Source organism: Phycodurus eques, chromosome 2, assembly GCF_024500275.1.
Source record: "Phycodurus eques isolate BA_2022a chromosome 2, UOR_Pequ_1.1, whole genome shotgun sequence".
Lineage (NCBI taxonomy): Eukaryota > Metazoa > Chordata > Actinopteri > Syngnathiformes > Syngnathidae > Phycodurus > Phycodurus eques.
This window is the reverse complement of record NC_084526.1, coordinates 4816308-4841445: the sequence shown is the minus strand read 5'-3', so window position 1 is coordinate 4841445 and position 25138 is coordinate 4816308. Positions and strand designations below refer to the sequence as shown.

The 25138-nt window shown below is 42.1% G+C and overlaps 1 protein-coding gene across 1 annotated transcript in view; it reads right to left on the bottom strand.

Moving 5' to 3' along the window:
• Positions 1-2986: 2986 nt before the first annotated feature.
• znf408 (zinc finger protein 408) overlaps positions 2987-25138 on the bottom strand; it is a 61916-nt gene continuing 39764 nt past the window's right edge. Inside the window, exons 5-9 of the mRNA XM_061664617.1 lie at positions 20530-21242; positions 16054-16263; positions 8058-8181; positions 5718-5951; positions 2987-4022 (exon numbers count right to left, since the gene is read on the bottom strand). Of these exons, the coding sequence (XP_061520601.1) occupies positions 3400-4022; positions 5718-5951; positions 8058-8181; positions 16054-16263; positions 20530-21242 (1904 nt within the window). The 3' untranslated portion in view covers positions 2987-3399. The remainder of the gene's footprint in view (positions 4023-5717; positions 5952-8057; positions 8182-16053; positions 16264-20529; positions 21243-25138) is intronic.

The following is a 25138-nucleotide window of genomic DNA, read 5'->3' as shown; positions in this document are numbered from 1 at the left end:
GCTGTTCGATCCCTGTATGACCAGTGTCAGAGTTTGGTCCGCATTGCCGGCAGTAAGTCAGACTCGTTTCCGGTGAGGGTTGGACTCCGCTAAGGCTGCCCTTTTTTACCGATTCTGTTCATAACGTTTACGGACAGAATTTCTAGGCGGAGCCGAGGCATAGAGTGGGTCGGGTTTGGTGGCCTCAGTGTTGCATCTCTGCTTTTTGCAGATGATGCGGTTCTGTTGGCTTCATCACGCCGTGATCTCCAGCTCTTACTGAAGTGGTTCGCAGCAGAGTGAAGTGGCTGTGATGAAAATCAGCACCTCCAAATCCGAGACCATGGTCCTCAGTCAGAAAATGGTGGAGTGCCCTCTCCAGGTCGGGGATGTGATCCTGCCCCAAGTGGAGGACTGAGGCAGGAATGTAACTGGCGTTGGCCAGGCGGATCAGTGCGTCTGCAGTGATGCAGACTTTGTATCGGTCCGTTGTGGTGAAGAAGGAGCTAAGCCGAAAGGCGAAGCTCTCAATTTACCGTTTCCTCTGCAGGGAGAGATAGGGTGAGAAGCTCGGTCATCTGGGAGGGGCTCAGAGTTGAGACGCTGCTCCTCCACATAGAGAGGCGCCAGATGAGGTGGCTCGGGCATCCGATTAGGATGCCTCCTGGACGCCTGCCTCCCTGGTGATGTGTTCCTCCCACCGGACACGCTGGAGATACTACGACTCCTGGCTGGCCTGGGGATGCTTCGAGATCCCCCCCATAAGACCTGGATGAAGTGGCTGGGGAAAGGGAAATCTGGGCGTCCCTGCTAAAGCTACTGCCCCTGCGACCCGACTTTGGATAAGATGGATGGATAGATGGATGGATGCTTTAGTTGGAGTCCTGGGATGGTCTTCTCCTCACTAGGGTCGCGGGCGTGCTGGAGCCTATGCCAGCTGTCATCGGGCAGGAGGTACACCCTGAACTGGTTGCCAGCCAATCGCAGGGCACATAGAAACAAACAACCATTCGCACTCACAGTCATGCCTACGGGCAATTTAGTCTCCATTTAATACATGTTATTGGGATGTGGGAGGAAACCGCAGTGCCCGGAGAAAACCCACGCAGGCACGGGGAGAACATACAAACTCCACACAGGCGGGGCCGGGGATTGAACCCGGGTCCTCAGAACTGTGAGGCTGATGCTCTAACCAGTCGGCCACCGTACTGGCCCTGATTTCAGCATCTATATGTGTTGCCATATGAATGTAATCTTCATTCATATGGCAACATAGAATCAGAATAATCAGAATCATCTTTATTTGCCAAGTATGTCCAAAAAAAAAAAAACACACAATGAATTTGTCTCCGGTAGTTGGAGCCGCTCTAGTACGACAACAGACAGCCAATTGACAGAGAACACTTTTGAGACATAAAGACATTGAGAAAAACAGTCACTGAGCAATAAAGGGTTGCTAGTTATCTGGTAATGTCGGTACAATTTTTTATTTTATTTTATTTATTTTTTTGAGAATTGTACAAAAAGATGCAGAGTCCTCTCGCACTTAGAGCAGTTCGAATGACTAATATTGCAATAGTCCGGTGCAATGACCATTGTGCAAAGGGCGCTGAGACTTCAAGGGGTGTATGCAGTTTAAAGTGACTAGTCGCGCGATAATCTGGGACAATGTTGATTGTGCAAATGTTGCAGATAGTCCTCAGTCAGTGCGGCAGATGCTACTCTGGCATGAATGGCCAGTATTTGTCAACAACAGATATGCAAATAGTGCAGCGTGGCGAGACTACTACCCCAACTGCACGTGGCGTTCAAAAGGGCGTCCGGACGGTGGCCTCAGGCATCCACCCAGAGAGGATCATCCAACCCCTCCCCCAACCCCACCTATTGACGACCGGCTTTAGGGGGCATCTGACAATTTCCATCTCCTCCCCTTGTAGAAGATCGCACCTGGTGAGGACATGCAATAACTGACCAAGAGAACAAGATGAGAGGACAGAAAAGGGCAGGACAGAATGAGGGAAAATGAGCAAGGCAGTGCTACTGACGAGTGGTGCGGTGGGATTATTTTTTTAGTGTCTAAACACCTGTAAGAACCTGCGAGTTGATATGTTAGTATAACCCGTGTTGTTGTTAGTGATCCCAGCACAAGTAATTAAAGTCCTATATTGTGTCTATCGAACCTATTAGAGAATCAACACCATATCACATGCATGTTCGTCAACAGGTGTACGGAGTTGCTAAACCGGCACACCGAGGAACGGTGAGCCCCTCCCACCGACAACGGGGGGTTGGGGGCCGAGTCACCGAACCTGTCCTGCAGGGGACCCAACTAGGGGACCCCATCGGCCCCCAGAACCCAGAGAGGTCCTGAGGCCGCCCGAAGCGCCATTCGATGAGATCAAACACTTCCAATGGTTATAAAATAACTCCTTTCCTCAGGGGAAGGCCCTAAAGCATTTAAGGACTGTTCCATTTAGTCATACCCACGTTTCCAACCTGTTTAGCAGTATCAAAAAGTGTAGTATCAAAAGCCGCACTGAGACCAGAATTGACAACATTCCTGAGTCAGTATTCAACCTTATATCAGTTCGCACTTTGATAAGAGCAAATTCTGTACTGTGATGAGTGTGTGTGGAGTTTGCATGTTCTCCCTTCAGAGAACTGTTTGATGTAGTTGGCTACAAGGACGATTTGTGGCAAATGCGTTGTGCTGGCCGAAAAAAACAGTGTTAATAAAATTCTCACTCATCGGAATAAAAACATCATTCGCTAATTTAGCTTTTTTTTTTTTTAGTCAGTTCATAGTGGTAGCAAAGCAATGGGAACACGCTGCTTTGATAGCATAAGTCAAACCATCGCTAGTTAAATCCTGGTTTAAAAAAAAAACAAAAAAACGTGACATTTTTATTTTAAAATATGAGCACAATTGAAGTTAATAAAAAAGGAAACTATTTTCTGCACAGATAAGTTTTATTTTTATTGTGCCAAGTTATTAAAAGGAGTATTGCATATAATTGACAGTAAAACATATTTTTTACGTTTGTATTTTTTGTACATTTTAGTTTCTGTACTTTATCAATTGTACTTAGGTATCAGAATGCTGTACTTCTACTCTAACCAGTCTTAATTTACACAAACATATCTACTTCTACTTCAGTACAGTGTGAGTACTTTTGCCTCCTCTGCTTTTCAGTGGCGCAAATACAACAAATTACAGGCATACGACAGATATTAATATTTTTAAGAAAAGTGCTCGTCATGTATTCCAAACTTTGCAGTTGTTGAAATACTGTATTGTTTGAGGGGGGGGGGGGAATATTACACTTTCGGTGGGCATCAAATGTAGCACTAATATATTAAATCAAAAGGCAATTTCTGTCTAATGTTGTTTGTTCAACACATAATGTAAGTTATTTAAAGCTACAAAGTGTTTATCTCAACTGTCTGGGCCACGGAACAGAGCTCCTCCTCTTGTACGATCATCAGATCTCCTACTGTCTGCTGCCCCTGGACAACAAAGCACTGCTCCGCACCTTCTGAGATCACCACCTCGAACAGCTCCTGTCCTGTTCCTGAATGCAAGTTCAATGAGGTGAGCAGCAGAGGGCCGTACCTTGGTGTAGCTGTATTGTCAGTGTGAACAAATACAACAGCGTGCTGGGTGTCACTTGAAGCTTTTCTATCTCCTCCAGCCGCAATTGCAGTCTCAGATCTCCTTACAAGTTTTCCTGACCCCTTTTCTTCTCCCTTTCCTCGTCTTCTTCTTTGTACTCTGCCATCCTCAGCTCCTTTCTTGGGTCTACCTTTGACTGGCTTTGGGTGATGAGAGTTTACTGCTGCATATTCTTGCATAGCTGGTTTAGCCTTCTGCCTCAATGCTTCCTTGAGCTCCTCCTCTGTTTCCTCCTGTGATTGGTGCTGCACTTGATGCCTCAATAGACTTTGTCTCAGAGTGTAGGAAGCACCGCAGTGGCACCTGTAGGGCTTCTCTGTCACGTGTGAAGATTTGATGTGTCTCCTCAGCTTTGTGGCCATCGTGTAACCTAGTAACCACCCCCCCCCCCCCCCCCCACACACACACACACAATAAAAGTTAAGTTAAATTATTTTTAGGAGGTACAGTAGGAGTAAAAAGTACGTGAACACTTACAAATTTATTAAATGTATGCATAAATTGGTTATAAAATGTGGTCTAATAATCTAAATCATAAGAATAAACAGTCTGCTCAAACAAATACCACACAAGCAAGTATGTTTTCATATTTTTATTGAAAATAATGTAAGATGTATGTAAACCTCTAAACCAGTGTTTTTTTTTTTTTTTGCACATTGCAGCTAAAACATTTAAGTAACCTTGTTAAACATACATCCAAATCTCAATTTGTAAAGCATACCCTCGGAATACAGTGGAACTTCGGGTAACGGATTTAAATGATTCCGTGACCCCGTTTGTAACCTGAAACATTCTTAACCCGAGGTAATGTTTCCCATTGGAATGAATGGAAATGGAATTAATCTGTTCCAGCTCCAAAATTAAGTTATATCTGTTTGTTTTTTTAATCAGTGTGTGGTTAAAAATATAGTGCAATATAGAAAAAAATCTGAAAACACTATTTTAATAAATAAAACACTAAATAAATCATCACTAGTCCGACATCCATCCTGTACGTTTTATCTGCAACTACAGAAAACATTTGGTTGAGGATATTGCTGCCAAAAGGAGGGTCAACCAGTTATTACATCCAAGGGTTCACGTTTTCCTCACTGTCCTGTGAATTTTTACATGGTATGCGCAATAAAAATATGAAAAAATAATTGTTTGTGGGGTATTAGTTTCTTTATTCTTGTGATTTAGATGAAGATCAGTCATTTTGTGACCAATTTATGCAGAAATTTAAAAACAAATCCAGTTCACATACTTTTTCCTTCCACTATAATGTAAACATAACATGACTACAATACATTACATACAGCCATAACATAAATAACCTATGAGCTTCAAATAGGGTAATTTACCATGTTCACAAAGATCGTTCCTCCAATCTGAGCTTGCCAAGTGTATTACTCCAAGGCTCTCCAAATCCATCCATCCATCCATCCATCCATTTTCTGAGCCGCTTCTCCTCACTGGGGTCGCGGGCGTGCTGGAGCCTATCCCAGCTGTCATCAGGCAGGAGGCGGGGTACACCCTGAACTGGTTGCCAGCCAATCGCAGGGCACATACAAACAAACAACCATTCACACTCACATTCACACCTACGGGCAATTTAGAGTCTCCAATTAATGCAAGTTTTTGCAGTGAGAAACAATCAGTGTTTGTTTGGACATTTGTCTGTCCACTGGAATTTGTTAAATCTAAGTGATATATAATATTGACAACTTTTTCTTGGATAGATAACTACAGTATGTGATCACCTGATAATATTTTCAGGAGGCCTTGCATTTTTATGTAAATGTGTGAAGCCTAAAATAGCAGCACAAACCTCTAGTGAAAAGCATTTGTTGTTTGCTTAGACAGCATAAATGTTCATGCAGCCAGCATGCTAATCAGTAGTTATCTTTCCAATCAGATGTGCAGCAATGAACATCTGCAGCCCACTTAGTGAGATAAACAAGGTTAGTTGAAGGCCAGGCCTTGATTGCCCCTGATTGGCTTAACATTGATCAAGTTTGCTGTTCCGTTCTGACTTGTTTAATTTATCTTTCCCCACTTTGGAAATTCTACATTATGTGCTCACCTTTTCCACAGATGGTGCAACGATGGGGCCGGTCGCCAGTGTGCAATCTTTCGTGGGACTTGAGGGTATGCGGATCCCTTAAGGATTTTCCACAGTAACTACAGAGGAAACTGGCCCCGGTGTGGGAAAGCCTGTGACGGCAAAGCTCAGCTTTCTGAGCGAACCTCTGGTCACATTCAGGGCAGGGAAATGGTCTCTCTCCATTGTGAATTCGCAAATGGCTATTAAGGTTCCCTGAGACAGACATAGGCAAACAAAAGGTCAGAGACTACATTTATGAAGTTGTGTAGACACAAATGTATTTTTTTTCCCATTTCACTAATAGTCATACAGTAATATTTGCACAACAGTACAACCAGCTCTACCATATATTGTTTTTACAACAGAGAAACAATATATTGACAATTTGATGCATGTGGCTAGCTGTCCAGTTTTGGTCTGAAATTATTAGATCATAATTTGATATGAACACATAACAGTGAAACACTACCTTTAGAAAATTGAGACCAAAGTTTAACAAATACTAATGTTGTGCTCAGATTACACAAATGTATCCCGATTTTGACCCGACAGATACGTCGTAGACAAACATTCATTGTCGTAGCCGATGATTTGAGTTATGAGTCCCCGATCAGGCGTCGTTACCCCATGTTGTGTGTCATAATCAACGACTGCCAATCTGGCATCTTGGACACCTCACGACCATGACACAGAAAGTCTGGTGTGTCAGAATTTATGTTGGTTTTTTTTCTGAATAGTGACATGTCCAACGTGGTCCTACAATTATTCTCAAACATTGACCAAAAGTGTGACGGAGCACCCAAACGCCTGAGACCTGCGCTCTCGCTCTCTCTCTCTTCTGCGCTCTCGCTCTCTCTCTTTTTTTCTGCCGACTGTTGATGCCAGTAGCGCAGATGCAGCCAGCGCAAGCTATGGGCTCGTTTCCGTGGAGCCAAGCTCCGGTTAACTCCTTGGTTCACGCACTTGTGTTCCGCGGTCCTGCATGCCCACAAACTATTTCCCTGCAGCCCGGAGTCTTCTTCTGGTCCGTCTCTGTGAAGACCTGTGGCGTCGGACCATGCTCTTGGTGAATGCACACGATGATCGGGGAGGGTCTAGACCCTGTCATACTTGTACAGTTGATACTGGCCCGGTCCAAGACACAGAACGTATTTTTGACACCATGTCTTGTAATCTGACATAGCGAACGTCCTGAACGACAAGTCGTGTAATTTGAGCTCGACATAAAGCTGTGCATTCTAATATATATATATATATATATATAATGCCTGGATCAGTCTACAAGATAAATTTGGTCTTTCACGATTGCAGAATACTGCCATAAAATCTTGCCGTATCTCGGTCTGATAGTGACAACACTACACGACCAGAATTCCAATACTACCGTATCCTATCTTTACAATCACTGGGCTTTATCTTGTCAGATCAAAGACTGTTAGGGAGGTATGACCAGAAAATGTGTCACCTTTCACCTCAACTGGATACAACCATTACCATGGTGACAACAACCTGTCAAACACTGGCTTGGTGCGCATAGTTGGAGAAAAAAGAAAAAAAAAAGTAGAAAATGCGCGGTGTCACCGTGTGCTCGGGAGAAGACGTTTTGGGCTATCCATGCAAGAATTGCTAGATGTATGTTCACATACTTTTAATAAAATACGGCTCGCCAGCAGGCGACAAAACGTTATGTAGCCTAGCAAGCTAGTGCTAGCACTATCGTTGTACGTAAACGTGCCGAAATTCTGTCGACCCATGCTGTAAAGCTTCGGTAAACATTGGTTTGTGCGTTTGAATAAATGTTGACAACGGCGACCAAGTATGTTGACAACGGCAAGCACAGGAGGCGATGTGCTAGTCACAATATACAATCCTATTGGTCGACGTAAAGGTGCACTGTCGGAGAATTGTCGTTGATATGTCACACTACACGGAAGATATCCCCCTGCAAAATGTTTTTTTTTTTTTTTTTTTAATGAAAAAAAAAAATCAAAAAAGCTAGACTTTTCATTTTGGCGACGCATAGCTATCTTTGGACCAAATCGTTGGCCGTGGATTATGTCACAGTACAAGAAGTTTTGTCATTCCAAACAAAATATGTCAGGCACGATCTGGAAAATCGCCCGCAATAGGTAATCAGGCCAAAATCAGGGCTAAAATCTTCAAATCTGATCTAGGCATTAAAACAGCACTTCTCCTTGGAATCAACAATGCAACAACGTTTCTTATTATATCACTTTTTCATTACTTTAATTACATCCGCAACATTCTGTTGATCCACGTGTTGAAGCTCCATGATCAAACACTGGCTTCTAATGTTACCTTTTTGACTGAAACTTTTTCCACAGTGCTGACAGATGTGAGGTTTCTCTCCTGTGTGGAGCTTCATATGATTACTCAGAGAACCAGAGTTTGCCAAGAGCTTGGGGCAGAGGGTACACTGCAACTGAAAAAGAAATCTCAATGCTAATTTCTTTTTACCTCTATATATTCTTGGTGTTGAAAATGCACTTCACGGAGACTCAAAGACAGTCATTTATGAGACGGTACATGAAAGATTTAAACATTTGACTGAGAAGAACAGAGCATTAAACATTTTTTTAACGATACAGTGACGTGAAAACGTATTGGTCCTCTTCTCAAATTCTTATATTTTTTGTCATAGTGTCCCCACTAATGTTTATATCATCAAACAAATGTAAATATCGGACAAATATAACCCAAGTGAACATTAAATGCTGTTTTTAAATGATTTAATTTATTAAGGGAACAAAAACTAATCAAAGTTACCTGGCCCTGTGTGAAACAGTAATTACCCCCCTTGTTAATCCATGAATTAATTTTGGCTAATCATAATTTGGGGTTAGTTTCACTGATCACACCCAAGCCTGATTACCTCCAGACCTGTTCAATCAAGAAATCACTTAAACAGAATCTGTCCTGACAAAATCAAGGCGGACAAAAATATATAAAAAAGCTGCAACAAATGACATGAGCCGAAGAAATTCCAGAACAGTCGAGAAATAAAGTAATTGACGTATCAGTTTGGAAAGGGTTATAAAAGCAATTTCTAAAGCTTTAGGATTCCAACGAACCATGGGGAGAGACATTTTCCTCACGGAGAGAAAACATGGAACAGTGGTGAACCTTCCCAGGAGTGGCCGGCCTACAAAGATTACCCAAGAGAACAGCAATGACTCATCCAGGAGGCCACAAAGCAACTCAGGGCAAATTCTAACTAACTGCGGACCCCTCTCGCCTCAGTTAAGGTCAGTGTTTATGAGACAGCAATAAGGAAGAGACTGGGCAAAAATGACATCCATGGCAGAGTTCCAAGGTGAAAACCACTGCTGACCAAAAAGAACATAAAGGCTTGTCTTACTTTTGCAAAAATACATCTTAATGATTCCCAAGACTTTTGGGACAATATTATATGGACTGACGAGATCAAAGTTGAGCTTTTTGGAACGTGGGTGTCTCATCTGATGTAAATGTAGCACAGAATTGCAGATAAATGAAAGTTTTGGAGTGGCTTCGTCAAAGTCCAGACTTGAATCCGATTGAAATGCAATGGCATGACATTAAAAAGCCCCTTCATGCTAAAAAACACGACATTTTTGTGAATTCAAACAATTCTGCAAGAAGAGTGGGCCAAAATATCTTCACAGAGATGTGAAAGACTCATTGCCAGTTGTATAAAACGCTTGATTTCAGTCGTTGCTGCTGACGACAGCCCAACCAGTTATTAGGTTTAGGGGGGCATTAATTTATTTCTTAAGGGGAAATAAAACTATTTAGAGCTATCTGGCCCTGTGCGAAAAAGTTGTGTTTTGGATCATTGTCCTGCTGTAGAACCCCAAGTTCGCTTCAGCTTGAGGTCACAACCTCAGATGTCAACCCCTATATTTAACGCTCAGGAACATTCTGTAAATTTTATAACAAACATTTTGATTTTGTGACAAACATTCGCAACTCGGGCAGCACGGTGAACCACTGCCTCACAGTTAGGAGGATACGGGTTCAAATCTGGCCACGCCTGTATGAAGTTTGCATGTTCTCCCCGTGCTTCCATGGGTTTTCTCCGGGTACTCCGGTTTCCTCTCGCATCCCAAAAACAAACATGTTATGTTCATTGAAAACTCTAAACTGCCCATGCCAAATGTGCCAAAGGAGCCCCAGAACATATCCGAGCGCTCCATGTTTCACAGTAGTGACAGTGTTCCTTTCTTGGTATGCTTAATTTTTGCGTCTGTGAACATAGAGCTGATGTCAAAAAGTTTCAGTTTTGTCTCATCTGTCCAGAGGACATTCTCCCAGAAGCTTTGTGGCTTGCAAACATGCCGTTTGGCAAATTCCAGTCTCACTTTTTTCTGATTTATTTTCAACAGTGGTGTCCTCCTCGGTCATCTCACATGAAGTCCACTTTTTGGTGCGATCTGACACTGATGTACTTTGACCTTGGAGATCAGCGTTAATTTCTTTGGAGATTGTTCTGGACTCTTTTGTTACCATTCATATTATCTGTCTATTAAATTTGTTATCAATTCTCCTCCTGTGGCCATGTCCAGGGTGGCTGGCTACAGTGCTGCGGATCTTAAATTTCTGAATAATATGTGCAACTGTAGTCACATAAAGCTGCTTGGAGATGGTCTTATACCCTTTACCTTTAACGTGCTTGTCTATAATTCTCTTTATCTCCTGAGACAACTCTCTCCTTTGCTTCCTCTGGTCCATGTTTAGTGTGGTACACACCAGGTCACCAAACAGCACAGTGATTACTTGTCACCCAATAAATAGGCTGGCTGACTGACTGATTACAAGAATAAAGACACATTTGATGCTAATTAGTGGACAGACCTTGTTTGGACATGTCCCCAATTCATCCATCCATCCATCCATTTTCTGAGCCGCTTATCCTCACTAGGGTCGCGGGCGTGCTGGAGCCTATCCCAGCTGTCATCGGGCAGGAGGCGGGGTACACCCTGAACTGGTTGCCAGCCAATCGCAGGGCACATACAAACAGACAACCATTCGCACTCACAGTCATGCCTACGGGCAATTTAGAGTCTCCAATTAATGCATGTTTTTTGGGATGTGGGAGGAAACCGGAGTGCCCGGAGAAAACCCACGCAGGCACGGGGAGAACATGCAAACTCCACACAGTTGGGGCCGGGGAATGACCCCGGGTCCTCAGAACTGTGAGGCTGACGCTCTAACCAGTCGGCCACCGTGCTGGTCCCCAATTCAAATTATTCAAATTATTTTTCTTTTCTAGGGGTACCATCATCATTTTTGTCCAGGCCTGTTTCATGGGTTTGTTTTTTTAAAACAATTCTGTTGAACTACAATTCAAAACCAATGTCTGCGTTTCATTGATTAATTCTCATCATTATTTTTTTTTTATTATTACTTTGTCAAAATTAAGTTACAGTGGTTTAAAAAAGTGTTTGCCCCCTTCCTGATTTGGTCACACTGAAATGTTTTCCATCATCAAACAAATTTAAATATTAGTCAAAGACTTTTTATTATTAAGGGAGAAAAAAAAAAAAAATATCATGGCCCTGTGTGAAAAAGCGATTGCCCCCGTATTAAAGCATATCAACTGTGGTTTATCATACCTTAGGTAATTTTTTTCTAGCCGCACCCAAGCCTGATACTGCCACCCCTGTTCTCAACCAAGAAATCACTTAAATAGGACCTGTGAAGTGAAGTAGCCCAAAAGAACTTCAAACCCTAGACATTATGCCGAGATCTAAATAAATTCAAGAACAAATGAAAAAGAAAGTAATTGAGATCTATCAGTGTGGAAAAGGTTCTAAAGCCATTTCAAAAGCTTTGGTACTCCAGCGAACCACAGTGAGAACCATTATCCCAAAATGGCGAAAACATTGAACAGTGGTGAACCTTCCCAGGAGTGGGCGGCCAAACAAAATCACTCTAAGTGCGCAGCGACAACTCATCCAAGAGGTCACAAAAGACCCCACAAAAAGATCCAAAGAACTGCAGGCCTCACTTGCCTCACTTAAGGTCCATGTTCATGACTCCACCATAAGAAAGCGACAAGGCAAAAATGGCCTGCATGGCAGAGTTCCAAGAAAAAAACCATTGCTGAGCAAAAAATAAATAAAAACATTAAGGCTTGTTTCAATTTTGCCAGAAGACATCTTGATGATCCCAAAACAGCACTTTAAGAGACTCATTGCAAGTTATCGCAAACGCCTGATTCAGTTGTTGCTGCTAAGGGGTGGCCCAACCAGTTATAAGGTTTAGGGGGCAATCACGTTTTCCACATATGGCCATGTAGGTTTGGATTTTTTTTTTTCTCCCTTACTAATAAAAAACATTTAAAAACTGCATTTTGTGTTTACTTGTGTTGTCTTTGACTAAAATTTTAATGTGTTTGATGGTGGGAAACATTTAAGTTTGACAAACATGCAAAAAAAATAAAAAATAAATAAATGAGGAAGGGGCGGCACGGTGGCCGACTGGTTAGAGCATCAGTCTCACAGTTCTGAGGACCCGGGTTCAATCCCTGGCCCCGCCTGTGTGGAGTTTGCATGTTCTCCCCGTGCCTGCGTGGGTTTTCTCCGGGCACTCCGGTTTCCTCCCACATCCCAAAAACATGCATTAATTGGAGACTCTAAATTGCGCGTAGGCATGACTGTGAGTGCGAATGGTTGTTTGTTTGTATGTGCCCTGCGATTGGCTGGCAACCAGTTCAGGGTGTACCCCGCCTCCCGCCCGATGACAGCTGGGATAGGCTCCAGCACGCCCGTGACCCTAGTGAGGAGAAGCGGCTCAGAAAATGGATGGATGGATGAGGAAGGGGAGAAACACTTTTTCACACCACTGTATTTCTGTGACCACTGTGGGTTTTTCTTTCATTAACAGATGGGTACCAACAATTTTGTCCATTTGTCTATATGGAAAGCCAATGTTGCAGTACTCAGAAGCAACATTACTAGCGATACTACATTAGCTACGTAGCTTCTGAATGTGATTTAGCAGTCTAGTACCGTATTTTCACGACCATAAAGCGCACTTAAAAGTCTTAAATTGTCTCCAAAATGGACAGGGTGCCTTATAATGCGGCGCACCTTATGTGTGCACCGAGTTCCAAAATCTGTAAATGTTGCTGTGTGACTTTGATGAGCGCTCCGCTTGACTGACTGGGAGCATTTCCTGCCAAGGATATCAATGGAAAGTCTTGTCGAAGGACAAAATGTGGCCAGAGAGGATGCACCAGCAAAAGAGATGACTGTGGGCTTCAGCGGATTATCAAACAGAGAAGATTAAAAAATCTAGCAGATATCCAGAGTGAGTGGAATGAGGCGGGAGTCACAGCTTCAAAAACCACCACATTCAGACGCATCCAGGAGATGGGCTACAACTGTTGGATTCCTCAGGTCATGCCGCTTCTGAGCCTGAGCCAACGTAGGAAGCGTCTCAACTCGGCCAAGGAGAAGGACTGCACTGTTGGCCAGTGGTCCAAGGTCCTCTTTTCCGATGAAAGTATTCAACTGTGCCTGTCATTCAGGAATCAAGGTCCAAGGGTTCGGAAGAAGACGGGTGACAAACAGAACCCAAGCTGCTTGAGGTCCAGTGTGAAATATCCACAACCAGTCATGATTTTGGGGTGCAATGTCCAGTGCAGGTGTTGGTAAACTGCTATTTTAAATCCAGAGTTACCGCAACAGTCTAGCAGAATGTTTTAGAGGAGTTCAAGATTCCTTCTGCTGAGGATCTGTATGGAGATACAGATTTCATCTTCTAGCAGCACCTGGCCCCTGCCCATACCGCCACAAACACCAACACCTGGTTTGATGACCATGCTATCACAGTACTTGACTGGCCAGCCAACTTGCCAGATCTAAACCCCATTGAGAATCTTTGGGGTATTATCAAGAAGAAAAAGAGGGTCACCAGACTCAAAAACAAAGAAGAACTGACAGCAAGCATCAAGGAAATCTCGACTTCCATAACTCCGAGGCAATGCCACAGGCTGATTGCCTAAATGCCATGGCGCATCGAGGCAGTGATTAAAGCAAAGGAATTCCCAAGCAAGTATTTTAGTAGATTAACATATCGTTTGAAAGTACCATATTTTGATTGATTTAATGTGACCCTAATTTCATTTTTTATACACATAAACTGAGAAGTAAATGCCGATTTCTTCACAGTATTCACATTTTTTGAATTCCTGATTTCGTGAGTTTTATGAGCTGGAAGCCCAAATTATGTAAAAATAAACAAATAAATACTTGAAATTGTTTAAATTGTGGGCCCTGTATCTATCACCTATGAATCACCTATTATTGAAATAAATCAACTTTTCCATGATATTAAATATTTTTGGAAAGGATCTGTACTGTGACGTTCACTTTCCATATTGATAAGCTGCAGCCTATAATCACTAATGTAATGCAGCTGTTCTTCGTCGTGAAGCCGTTATCTTAGAGTTTAAATATCCTCGTTCGACAGCACACAAGGTCTGGTCAACGTTATAAATAACCAGACAGCCTTTCCTCCACAGGGACGCCAGAAGACAAGTCTTCTACAGCAGCACACAAAACTCCAAAAATACAAGCCTAGTGCCAAAATGACAATCGTCACAAAATGCCATTTTTTGTTCCTTTTAGAGGAATATAAACAAAGACATTAGATTCCATCCATCCATTTTCTGAGCCGCTTATCCTCACTCGGGTCGCGTCTATTAAACCTGTCTTTTTAGAAACTGTCCATTTGTTTTGGAGTCGTGCATTTTTGGGTCCTATCCTCTGTTCCGTTCATGACAGAACGAACTGGCCATAACATGGACCCAGCAGACTCAGACCCGGTGCGCAAAGCCCTTCAAACGGAGGGTCAACGACTCTCGAAGCAGGATGAGCAGCTTGCTGCCCTCCACCTTCATCTAGAGGGACTATCAGAACATCAAGACAATATGATGAGGTGGCCTCACAGTTTGAAGTTCTTATGAAATGATTCTAAAGAAGGAACCAGTTGGCACAACACCCGGTACCGCCATGGTACCAACATTTCCATGTGAAGCAGTCACCATGCAGCCACCTGCCACCTCCGCTGCTGTCTTCCCACAGCTCTCTCGACCAGAAAGGTTCTCTGGAGATTCTGGGAACATTAAGCCATTCATCACTCAGTGCGAACTCCACTTTGAGCTGCAGGCAGCTGCCTTCCCCACCGAAAGGGGGGGTTATTTCCCACCTGACTGGTCATGCGGAGGCGTGGGCTACTGATGAATGGAGTCGCAATTCCGCCGCATGTCATTCGTGAGCAAATTTTTCAGTTTTCCACACCAGATTGTGAGGCAGCTCGCTCCCTTGTCACCTTACAACAAGGCAAGCGCAGGGTGTCAGATTACGCGATTGAGTTTCGCATTCTAGCAGCTGAGAGTCAGTGGAATAATAGGGGGCTAGTCAATGCCTTTTTTCAAGGACTATCCCCCGCCGTCAAGGATCATTTAGTACCGCTAGACCTGCTGACCGACTTGGACACTCTCATCGCTCTCGCCTGTGTACCGACCACTGCCCTTATATTAAACCTCTCTTTTTTTAAACTCTCCATTTGTTTTGGAGTCGAGCATTTTTGGGTCCTATCCTTTGTTCCGTTCATGACACTCTTGTTCAGTTATTGCATGTCCTCACCGGGTGTCCCCCCCATCCACAAACAACACCATTTGACTGTTGTAATGTTACTTGTGTTCAAATATCCACACTGTCTCACTATTGTTCTGCTGTGATCTACACTGTCTCACTATTGTTCTGCTGTGGTTCTCACACCTATTCCCCTTGTCCATTCTGTCCCTCTGTCTGTCCCCTAAAACCCTTTTCTGTCCATTGTTGATTACTAGTGACCATGCTTGAGGACTCTGCACCATGTGCACAATAGTCGTTGTATATAGTACTACTAATCACTTCAAATTGCTTGATGACGCCCTGTAGCATTTGCACAATTACTGGTACTCCTACATTGCTCAATTATTCACTGTTCTTGTGTTTTAATGTCCAAAATGTATATGTTGTCATAGTGGCTTGTTTGCTGTCGCTGTAGAGTGGTTCCAACTACTGTAGAGAAATTCCTTGTATATTTTCAACAGACTTGCCAATAAAGTTTACATTTGTTGGATGATCTTAAACAAAGTGGAAAACGGCAAACGCCAAATACCTTTTCATGGCACTGCACGCCAAGATAGTGAGTGCAAGGAATAACTAGTAATGAGTGAATAATATGGATGAATTGCTCTTTTGAAATGACATCTCATATGAGACGCCAAGAACCTGCCAGTGCCAAATAAATGTCCTACCTTTGGAGGCTGTGTGTAAATCAATCCACTGCAGTAAAGGAGACGGTGGTCGCGCAGCGAGGAGCGACGTGCAAAGGTCTTGCCACAGTGCTCACAGACATATGGCTTCTCTCCTGTGTGTAAGAACAAGTGCTCTTTGAGGTTCCGCGGCAAGCCATAGGTCTTCTCACAGTGGGGACAGGAAAATGGACGCTCTCCACGGTGTCTCAACTGTAGAGATATTACACCATTATTAAGTTCAGTAGTATATGCAGTTACATACACAAACCGCCCACTTCATTAGCTAAACGTGCACAATGAGAACAAATGCAAAATCTTGTTTTTATTGATCATGTTAGAGAACTATTTTTATGTTTATCCAAATATAAAACTTGGCAAGAATCACCAATAAAGGCAGAGGAAAGGAAAATCTGTGGCCAGTACCTGCAAAACCATTATTATGGGTTTGATTCATCATCAACTGAATCACACTTCTGTGATAACAGAAGTGTGACCGACATGTTGGAGTTACATTTAAATAATTCAGTGTCCCATTTTTAAAGCTGCTCATAATTCCCTGAGCTGACCCCCTCCCAACTGATCCCACTTGGCTCTGGGTGATTTATTCCCCCCCACCCCGCTTTCCCATGCTCAACGAAGTCATTCAGATGACCCATTTTGAACATCTGGACAATATCAAGATGGCCGTGACAATGGAGCTGCAGTCGACAATTGGTTTTCAACTGGTTAAATTGGAAAATACACAAAAACACGCTTGGAATATTCTGCAGGAGAACAATTGAATTGGAAACAGTTGAGTGTCATGATTGAATATAAAAGGAGCATCCCCGAAAGGCTCAGTTGTTCATAAGCAAGGATGGGGCCTCTTAACGCACAAATGCAAATAATCTAGAGATTTCACATTTAATCATCTATTATCCATAATATCATAAAAAGATCAGAGAATCTGGATAAATCTCTGCACGTAAGCGGAAAGGCTGAAAACTAACATTGAATGCCCGTGACCTTCAATCCCTCAGGTGGCACTGCATTGAAGGTCCCATATTTTGGCTATTTTGACATCTATAGAGTGACTTTCTAACATGGAGTTATATAAAAGTGTCAATTTCCTTTCAAAAAACACCTTGGTTTTGTCATACTCGTGTCCAGAAAAGGCCCCTCTGAAAGCTACTTCTATTGACCCAGTTTTGTATCCGCTTTGTCCATATTTGGCTAAGACGGCCCCCTTTCCTCTGATTGATTGCCTCCGTGTTGAAGACCCAAACGGAGAGGTAGGTGGAGATCTTGGCTAGTGATGCTCAAGAAATTCGAATGACCTGATTTCAGGCCTGTCGGCAAAAAAACGTCTGGAGCTCAGGAATGCGTGGACAATTTTAATTTATATTTCACGTTTACTGAGGCACCATAGAACCAATAAAACCCCCTAGTAAAAGGCATGCGGCAGCTGCGTGAGTGCACAAAGTGTATTTAGGGACACTGTGTAAATGGGAGTGAATGTGTTCTTTTGTAATAGAGTACATAATTGTAAAAATTGATTACTAGGAAAATTATAATTTGTATCTAAATGCTTTAGTTAAAACACTGTACTATCACACTGTGATAATATGGAATTTATTTTGTTTTGTAATATGAGTTTTTTGTCAATATAGTCACCCAGAGATGCAAGGAATCCAAGGTTAAGGTCCTTTCACCATCGTTCCTATCATACTGTGCTGCGTGTTTTTGTTTGCACATGAAGCACACAAGTCTTGTTTTTGCTTTAATTCCTCATTTAAAAAACTCCATTCAAGCAACAAGTTTCCCCCCATGTTTTTGAGATTGTAGGGTGAAAGCTGCAGCTGGCTACTAGTGTGGACTGAATGGGTGGCAACAATGGCGAAATGAAATGTCAGTATTTTAAGGGGAACAGCTCGTCAGCAACATTGGACAGAAAAAAAAAAGAATGATGAATTAGTTCATTTTTGGACTGGTGAACTTAGTTCAAAATTTTGAAGTATGAACTATGAATTGAACTAGCTCATTTTTGGAATGACGAATTTGAATTGAACGAACTTTGAATTACAACCCCAATTCCAATGAAGTTGAGACGTTGTGTTAAACATAAATAAAAACAGAATACAATGATTTGCAAATCATGTTCAACCTACATTTAATTGAATACACTACAAAGACAAGATCATGATCATTTAATGCTCAAACTGAGAAACCTAATTGTTTTTAGCAAATAATTATTAACTTAGAATTTTATGGCTGCAACACGTTCCAAAAAAGCTGGGACAGGTGGCTAAAAAGAATGAGGAAGTTGAGGAATGCACATCAAACACCTGTTTGGAACATCCCATAGGTGAACAGGCTAATTGGGAAAAGGTGGGTGCCATAATTGGGTATAAAAGGAGCTTCCTGAATTGAAAAGATGGGGCGAGGTTCACCTCTTTCTGAACAAGTGTGTGAGAAAATAGTCGAACAGTTTAAGGACAATGTTCCTCAACGTACAATTGCAAGGAATTTAGTGATTTCATCATCTAAGGTCCATAATATCATCAATAGGTTCAGAGAATCTGGAGAAATCACTGCATGTGAGCGGTAAGGCCGAAAACCAATATTGAATGCCCGTGACCTTCGATCCCTCAGGCAGCACTGCATCAAAAACCGACATCAATGTGTAAAGGATATCGCCAAATGGGGTCAGGAACACTTCAGAAAACCAATGTCAGTCAATACAGTCTACAAATACAGTGGGGAAATTGTGGATGTCGTGTCCTCCGGGCCAAAGAGGAAAAGAACCATCCGGACTGTAATGGACGCAAAGTTCAAAAGCCAGCATCTGTGATGGTATGGGGCTGTGTTACTGCCAATGGCATGGGTAACTTACACATCTGTGAAGGCACCACTAATGCTGAAAGGTACATACAGGTTTTGGAGAAACATATGCTGCCATCCAAGCAACGTCTTTTTTATGGACGCACCTGCTTATTTCAGCAAGACAATGCCAAACCACATTCTGCACGTGTTACAACAGTGTGGCTTCGCAGTAAAAGAGTGAGAGTACTCGATTGGCCTGCCGGCAGTCGAGACCTGTCTCCCATTGAAAATGTGTGGCGCATTATGAAGCGTAAAATATGGCAACGGAGTCCCCGGACTGTTGAACAGCTGAAGATGTACATCAAGCAAGAATGGGAAAGAATTCCACCTACAAAGCTTCAACAATTAGTGTCCTCAGTTTCCAAACGTTTATTGAATGTTGTTAAAAGAAAAGGTGATGTAACACAGTGGTAAACATGATCCTGTACCAGCTTTTTTGGAACGTGTTGCAGCCATAAAATTCTAAGTTAATGATTATTTGCTAAAAAGAATAACGTTTATCAGTTTGAACATTAAATAGCTTGTCTTTGTTGTGTATTCAATTAAATATAGTTTGAACATGATTTGCAAATCATTGTATTCTGTTTTTATTTGTTGAACTCAACGTCCCAACATAATTGGAATTGGGGTTGAAGTTCGCGTTCCCAACACTGATCCTGTATTATTTCACATCGCAATATACAGTGGGTACGGAAAGTATTCCGATTCCCTTAAATGTTTTACTATTTGTTATATTGCAGCCATTTGCTAAAATCATTTAAGTTAATTTTTTCCTCATTAATTTAAGGGGGTCTGCATACTTTCTGTACCCACTGTATATCGCAGGTTTAAAAATAGAAAATTGCATTTTTCCCAATATCATGCAACCCTAGCCACATCTGGGTACACACACATACTCAGGGTTTGTTGGGTGGCTGGTTTTGGGTCAGTTTACCTGATTTAAAAAAATATATATATATAAATAAATAAATATAATTTGGTATTACTAGACCAGCACAGTCATGGGGGACACAAGACGTGGTGGAGTCCTGTAGTGACCAAGTGTCCCCCAGAAATGGAATGGTATCATGATACAAAATGGATTATTTAAAAAAAAAAACAACAACAGAGATTGTGTAGTTGTGTTGACCCCTTTTTAAGGGTTAAATATTACATTTTAAAATATGTTTTTCAAAATTCTGCCTTTTTTCTCTGGGCCCTATTTTGAATTTTAAAAAAAATACATATATATCAATAATTACAACCAGTTTAGGGTGTACCCCACCTCTTGCCTGATGATAGCTGGGATAGGCTCCAGCACGCCCGCGACCCTAGTGAGGAGAAGCGGCTCAGAAAATGGATGGATGGATATCAATAATTATCGATACTGATTGATATGAAATCCTCGTTATACACTTTTCAGCCATATCGCATAGTCCTGTTCAGTGTTTTCTCTGGTGATTGAAGTTAGTATTAGTCTGATTATCTAATAAAAATGTCAAGGGATTCTCATATACAGTGAATATTATACACCAGTTTAATTAAATTCTATCGGGAGAAGTACAATTTTAAAAAAAGAAATAGCTTTTTAGAAATAATTTGTCAAACAAAAAGAAGCAATGAGCTGACTCCTACCTGGTGGGCCTTGAGGTTATCTGCAGAGGTATGGTTTTTGCCACAGTCCTGAGAGGTGAAGGATTTAGCTTCTGTGTGACTCAACTGGTGTTTCTTTAAGTGGGAAATCTCGTAGAACTTCTTCCCACAACTGGAACACCGGTAACGCCTCTCTCTCACTTTTGGGCAGCAAGTGGGAGCGTCAACTGTCAAATTTGCTGCTCTAACAGCCACAGTGTCAGAATCTGATGTTCCCATAGAAAGCACTGTTTCTGCAGACGACTTGGCAACCTCTGTGAGACTCTCCTGCCTATCTATATGTCTGTTTGGGAGTGGGTGGACAGGGGGTTCCTTTATTCGGCTGCTCAGACAGTGAACCTGTCGTGGTTTGGCAGCCAGGCGAGAGCTACAGCGGACAGAAGGAGCTGGGCCACCTAAGGTTCTCTGCCTCTCCGTAGAGTTCAACTTTAACCGAGTGTGCACTGCAGCCATGACACTGTCGGTACTGTCAGTGTGGTCATTTGATATCATAACAGTACTGACTACTTTAGCTGCAGTGTTAACTACAGCGCTACCTCTGTTAAGACTGAGTGTGGCTGAGTGAATCTTTGAGAGTTCATAAGGTTCTTTGTCCCGTCCTTCCTCTTCATCTGTCTGGTCATCTTGTCTTTCCTGAATAATCTGTGGGTTGGTCACATCCTTTTCTGGACCCCTTAATAATTTCACTGGGTATTCTGAAAAATGTAAAAAAGTTTAAAATTCTTAGTTGACTGGAAATTCTAAACATGCAGCCATAAATGTGATGTTTATAGCATAATTAATTATTAATTGAAAACAATGGGGCATTTGAATTTGGCAATGTGTCCGCTAAAGATCCACAACACTAATTGCTCAATGTAATTCAGTGGTCCCTCCTTAAGCCGTCACCTTTTCGTAGTGGAGGGGTTTGTGTGTCCCAATTATGCTAGGAGCTAAGTTGTCTGGTGCTTTATGCATGGCAAAGAGGACTAAGGTGAGGGACCAGACAAAGCACAGCTCAAAAAACCCATATGATGATTAAAAATACTGAAAAACGTTTTCCCTTGCCCGGACGCGGATCAGCGGAGCCCCCATTTGGAGCCAAGCCTGGGCGGGCACAACCAGAAATGGTAACATGGGTCCCCCCCCACCCCTTTTTTTCTGCCCTGTTCGGCTGTTAGGTCAAGCAGAATGGAGGATCTGTATCCCTTTTATGCCAGAACAGTTTTACTATTTCACAGTGGAGTTTTTAAGCTGATGCTGTGGTTTCTTAGTATTATATATATATATATATATATATATATATATATATATATATATTATAAAGTTTACTGAGAATCAGAGTCCAACAGAACAAAGCTTCAAGAGGGGAGAGAGAAACGAAGACAAAAGACAAAGCACTAATTATGAACAGGATGAGAAGTCATTACATTGTATATAACAATGAAACATTAAATATGAGTGTTGCATGGGGCTGTAGTGCTACACCCTGTGAGGGAAGGACAGGACAAGCTATACGGTGGGTACGGAAAGTTTTCAGATCCCCTTCAAATTTTCACTCTTTTTTTATATTGCAGCCATTTGCTGAAATAATTTAAGTTCATTTTTTCCACATTAATGTACACACAGTACCCCATATTGACAGGAAAAAACAGAATTGTTGAAATTTTTGCAGATTTATTCAAAACGAAAAACTGAAATATCACATAGTATTCAGACCCTTTGCTCAGTATTTAGTAAAAGCACCCTTTTGAGCTAATACAGCCGTGAGTCTTTTTTGGAATGATGCACACCTGGATTTGGGGATCCTCTCCACTTCTGTCATGTTGGATGGTCAACGTTGGTGGACAGCCATTTTCCGGTCTTTCCAGAGATGCTCAATTGGGTTTAAGGCAGGGCATTCAAAAACAGTCACGGATTTGTTCTGAAGCCACTCCTTCGGTATTTTAGCTCTGTGCTTAGGGTCATTGTCTTTTTGAAGGTGAACCTTTGGCTCAGTCTGAGGTTCTGAGCACTGTGGAGAAGGTTTTCGTCCAGGATATCCCTGTACTTGGCCGCATTCATCTTTTCAATGATTGCAACAAGGATCCCTGTACCTGCAGCTGAAAAACACCTCCACAGCATGATGTTGCCACCACCATGCTTCACTGTTGGGACTGTATTGCACAGGTGATGAGCAGTGCCTGGTTTTCGCCACGCATGCCACTTAGAATTAAGGCTAACAATGTCTATCTTTGTCTCATCAGACCAGAGAATCTTTTTTCTCAGCTTCTTGGAGTGCTTCAGGTGTTTTTTTGCAAACTCCATGCGGGCTTTCATGTGTCTTGCACCGAGGAGAGGCCACTCTGCTATAAAGCCCCGACTGGTGGAGAGCTGCAGTGATTGTTGACTTTCTCCCATCTACCAACTGCATCTCTGGAGCTCAGCCACAGTGATCTTTGGGTTCTTCTTTACCTCTCTCACCAAGGCTCTTCTCCCCCAATTGCTCAGTTTGGCCCCAATTCAACCCCAATTCCAATTAAGTTGGGACGTTGTGTTAAACAAATAAAAACAGAATACAATGATTAGCAAAACACGTTCAACCTATATTTAATTGAATACACTACAAAGACAAGATATTTAATGTTCAAACTGATAAACTTTATTGTTTTTAGCAAATAATCATAAATTTAGAATTTTATGGCTGCAACATGTTCCAAAAAAGCTGGGACAGGGTCATGTTTACCACTGTGTTACATCACCTTTTCTTTTAACAACATTCAATAAACGTTTGGGAACTGAGGACACTAATTGTTGAAGCTTTGTAGGTGGAATTCTTTCCAATTCTTGCTTGATGTACAGCTTCAGCTGTTCAACAGGCCGGGGTCTCCATTGTAGTATTTTACGCTTCATAATGCACCACACATTTTCAATGGGAGACAGGTCTGGACTGCAGGCAGGCCAGTCTAGTACACCCACTCTTTTACTACGAAGCCACGCCGTTGTAACACATGCAGAATGTGGTTTGGTATTGTCTTGCTGAAATAAGCAGGGGCGTCCATGAAAAAGACGTTGCTTGTATGGCAGCATATGTTTCTCCAAAACCTGTATGTGCCTTCACAGATGTGTAAGTTACCCATGCCATTGGCACTAACACAGCCCCATACCATCACAGAAGCCAGCTTTTGATGCTGGCTTTTTTAGGGTTGAAATCACTAAATACCTTGCAATTGTACATTGAGGAACATTGTCCTTAAACTGTTCCAATTATTTTCTCACACACGTGAACCTTGCCCCATCTTTGCTTGTGAATGACTGAGCAATTTAGGGAAGCTCCTTTTATACCCAATCATGGCTCCCACCTGTTCCCAATTAGCGAGTTCACCTGTGTGATGTTCCAAAGAGGTGTTTGCTGAGCATTCCTCAACTTTCTCAGTCTTTTTTGCCACCTGTCCCAGCTTTTTTGGAACGTGTTACAGCCCAAAAATTCAAAGTTAATGATAATTTACTAAAAACAATAAAGTTTATCAGTTTGAACATTTAATATCTTGTCTTTGTAGTGTATTCGATTAAATATAGGTTGAACGTGATTTGTATTGTGTCATCGTATTCTGTTTATATTTATGTTTAACACAACGTCCCAACTTCATTGGAATTGGGGTTGTACATTAATGAGGAAAAAAATTAACTTGAATGATTTTAACAAATGGCTGCAATATAAAAAAGAGTGAAAATTTAAGGGGGTCTGAAAACTTTCCGTACCCACTGTATATCTCTGTATATCTGGAACAATTACACATTAGATATGTGTTGTATGAGGCAGTAGTGCTACAGCCTGTGAGGGAAGGACAGAACAAGATAAGACAGGATAGGGACAGGAGAGGAAGCATTTAGGACAAGGGTCGTGAAGCCGGCTGTACAACTGAAGTGTGGTGGGAGTGGCTATGTAAATTATAAATATCTATAGGACCAGAATGTGAGTGAGGGGATACCCAAGCAATTTGCTTACTCGTGAGTTATTTGTCGCAATGAGTGAGTTGCCCCAAACTCAGCGAAAAGGTCTCAGGGGTGTGTGCCTGCGGACACATGCAAGTGCATTTCAGAGTACCCACCCACTTTGGAGTCCTTGGAGGGGGGTACTGGAGAGCGCTTAGGCTACGGACTATATTGTAGCCATTTGCTAAAATCACATAAGTTAATTTTTTACATCATTAATGTACACACAGTACACACAGTACAGAAAAAAACGGAATTGTTGAAATTTTTTGCAGATTTATAAAAAAAACTAAAAAAATGAAATATCACACAGCCCTAGTGTCATAGTGCATGTCAGAGCACAGCATATATTTAACACAGGTGTTGTCCATTTCTTCTGATCATCCTTGAGATGATTCTACACCTTCATTGGAGTCCAGCTGTCTTTGATTATACTGATTGGATTTGATTAGGAAAGCCACACACCTGTGTATATAAGACCTTACAGCTCGCAGTGCATGTCAGAGCAAATGAGGATCATGAGGTCAAAGTTAATGCCTCAAGAGCTCAGAGACAGAATTGTGTTAAGGCACAGATCTGGAAAAGGTTACAAAAAAAATTCTGCTGCAGTTAAGGTTCCTAAGAGCACAGTGGCCTC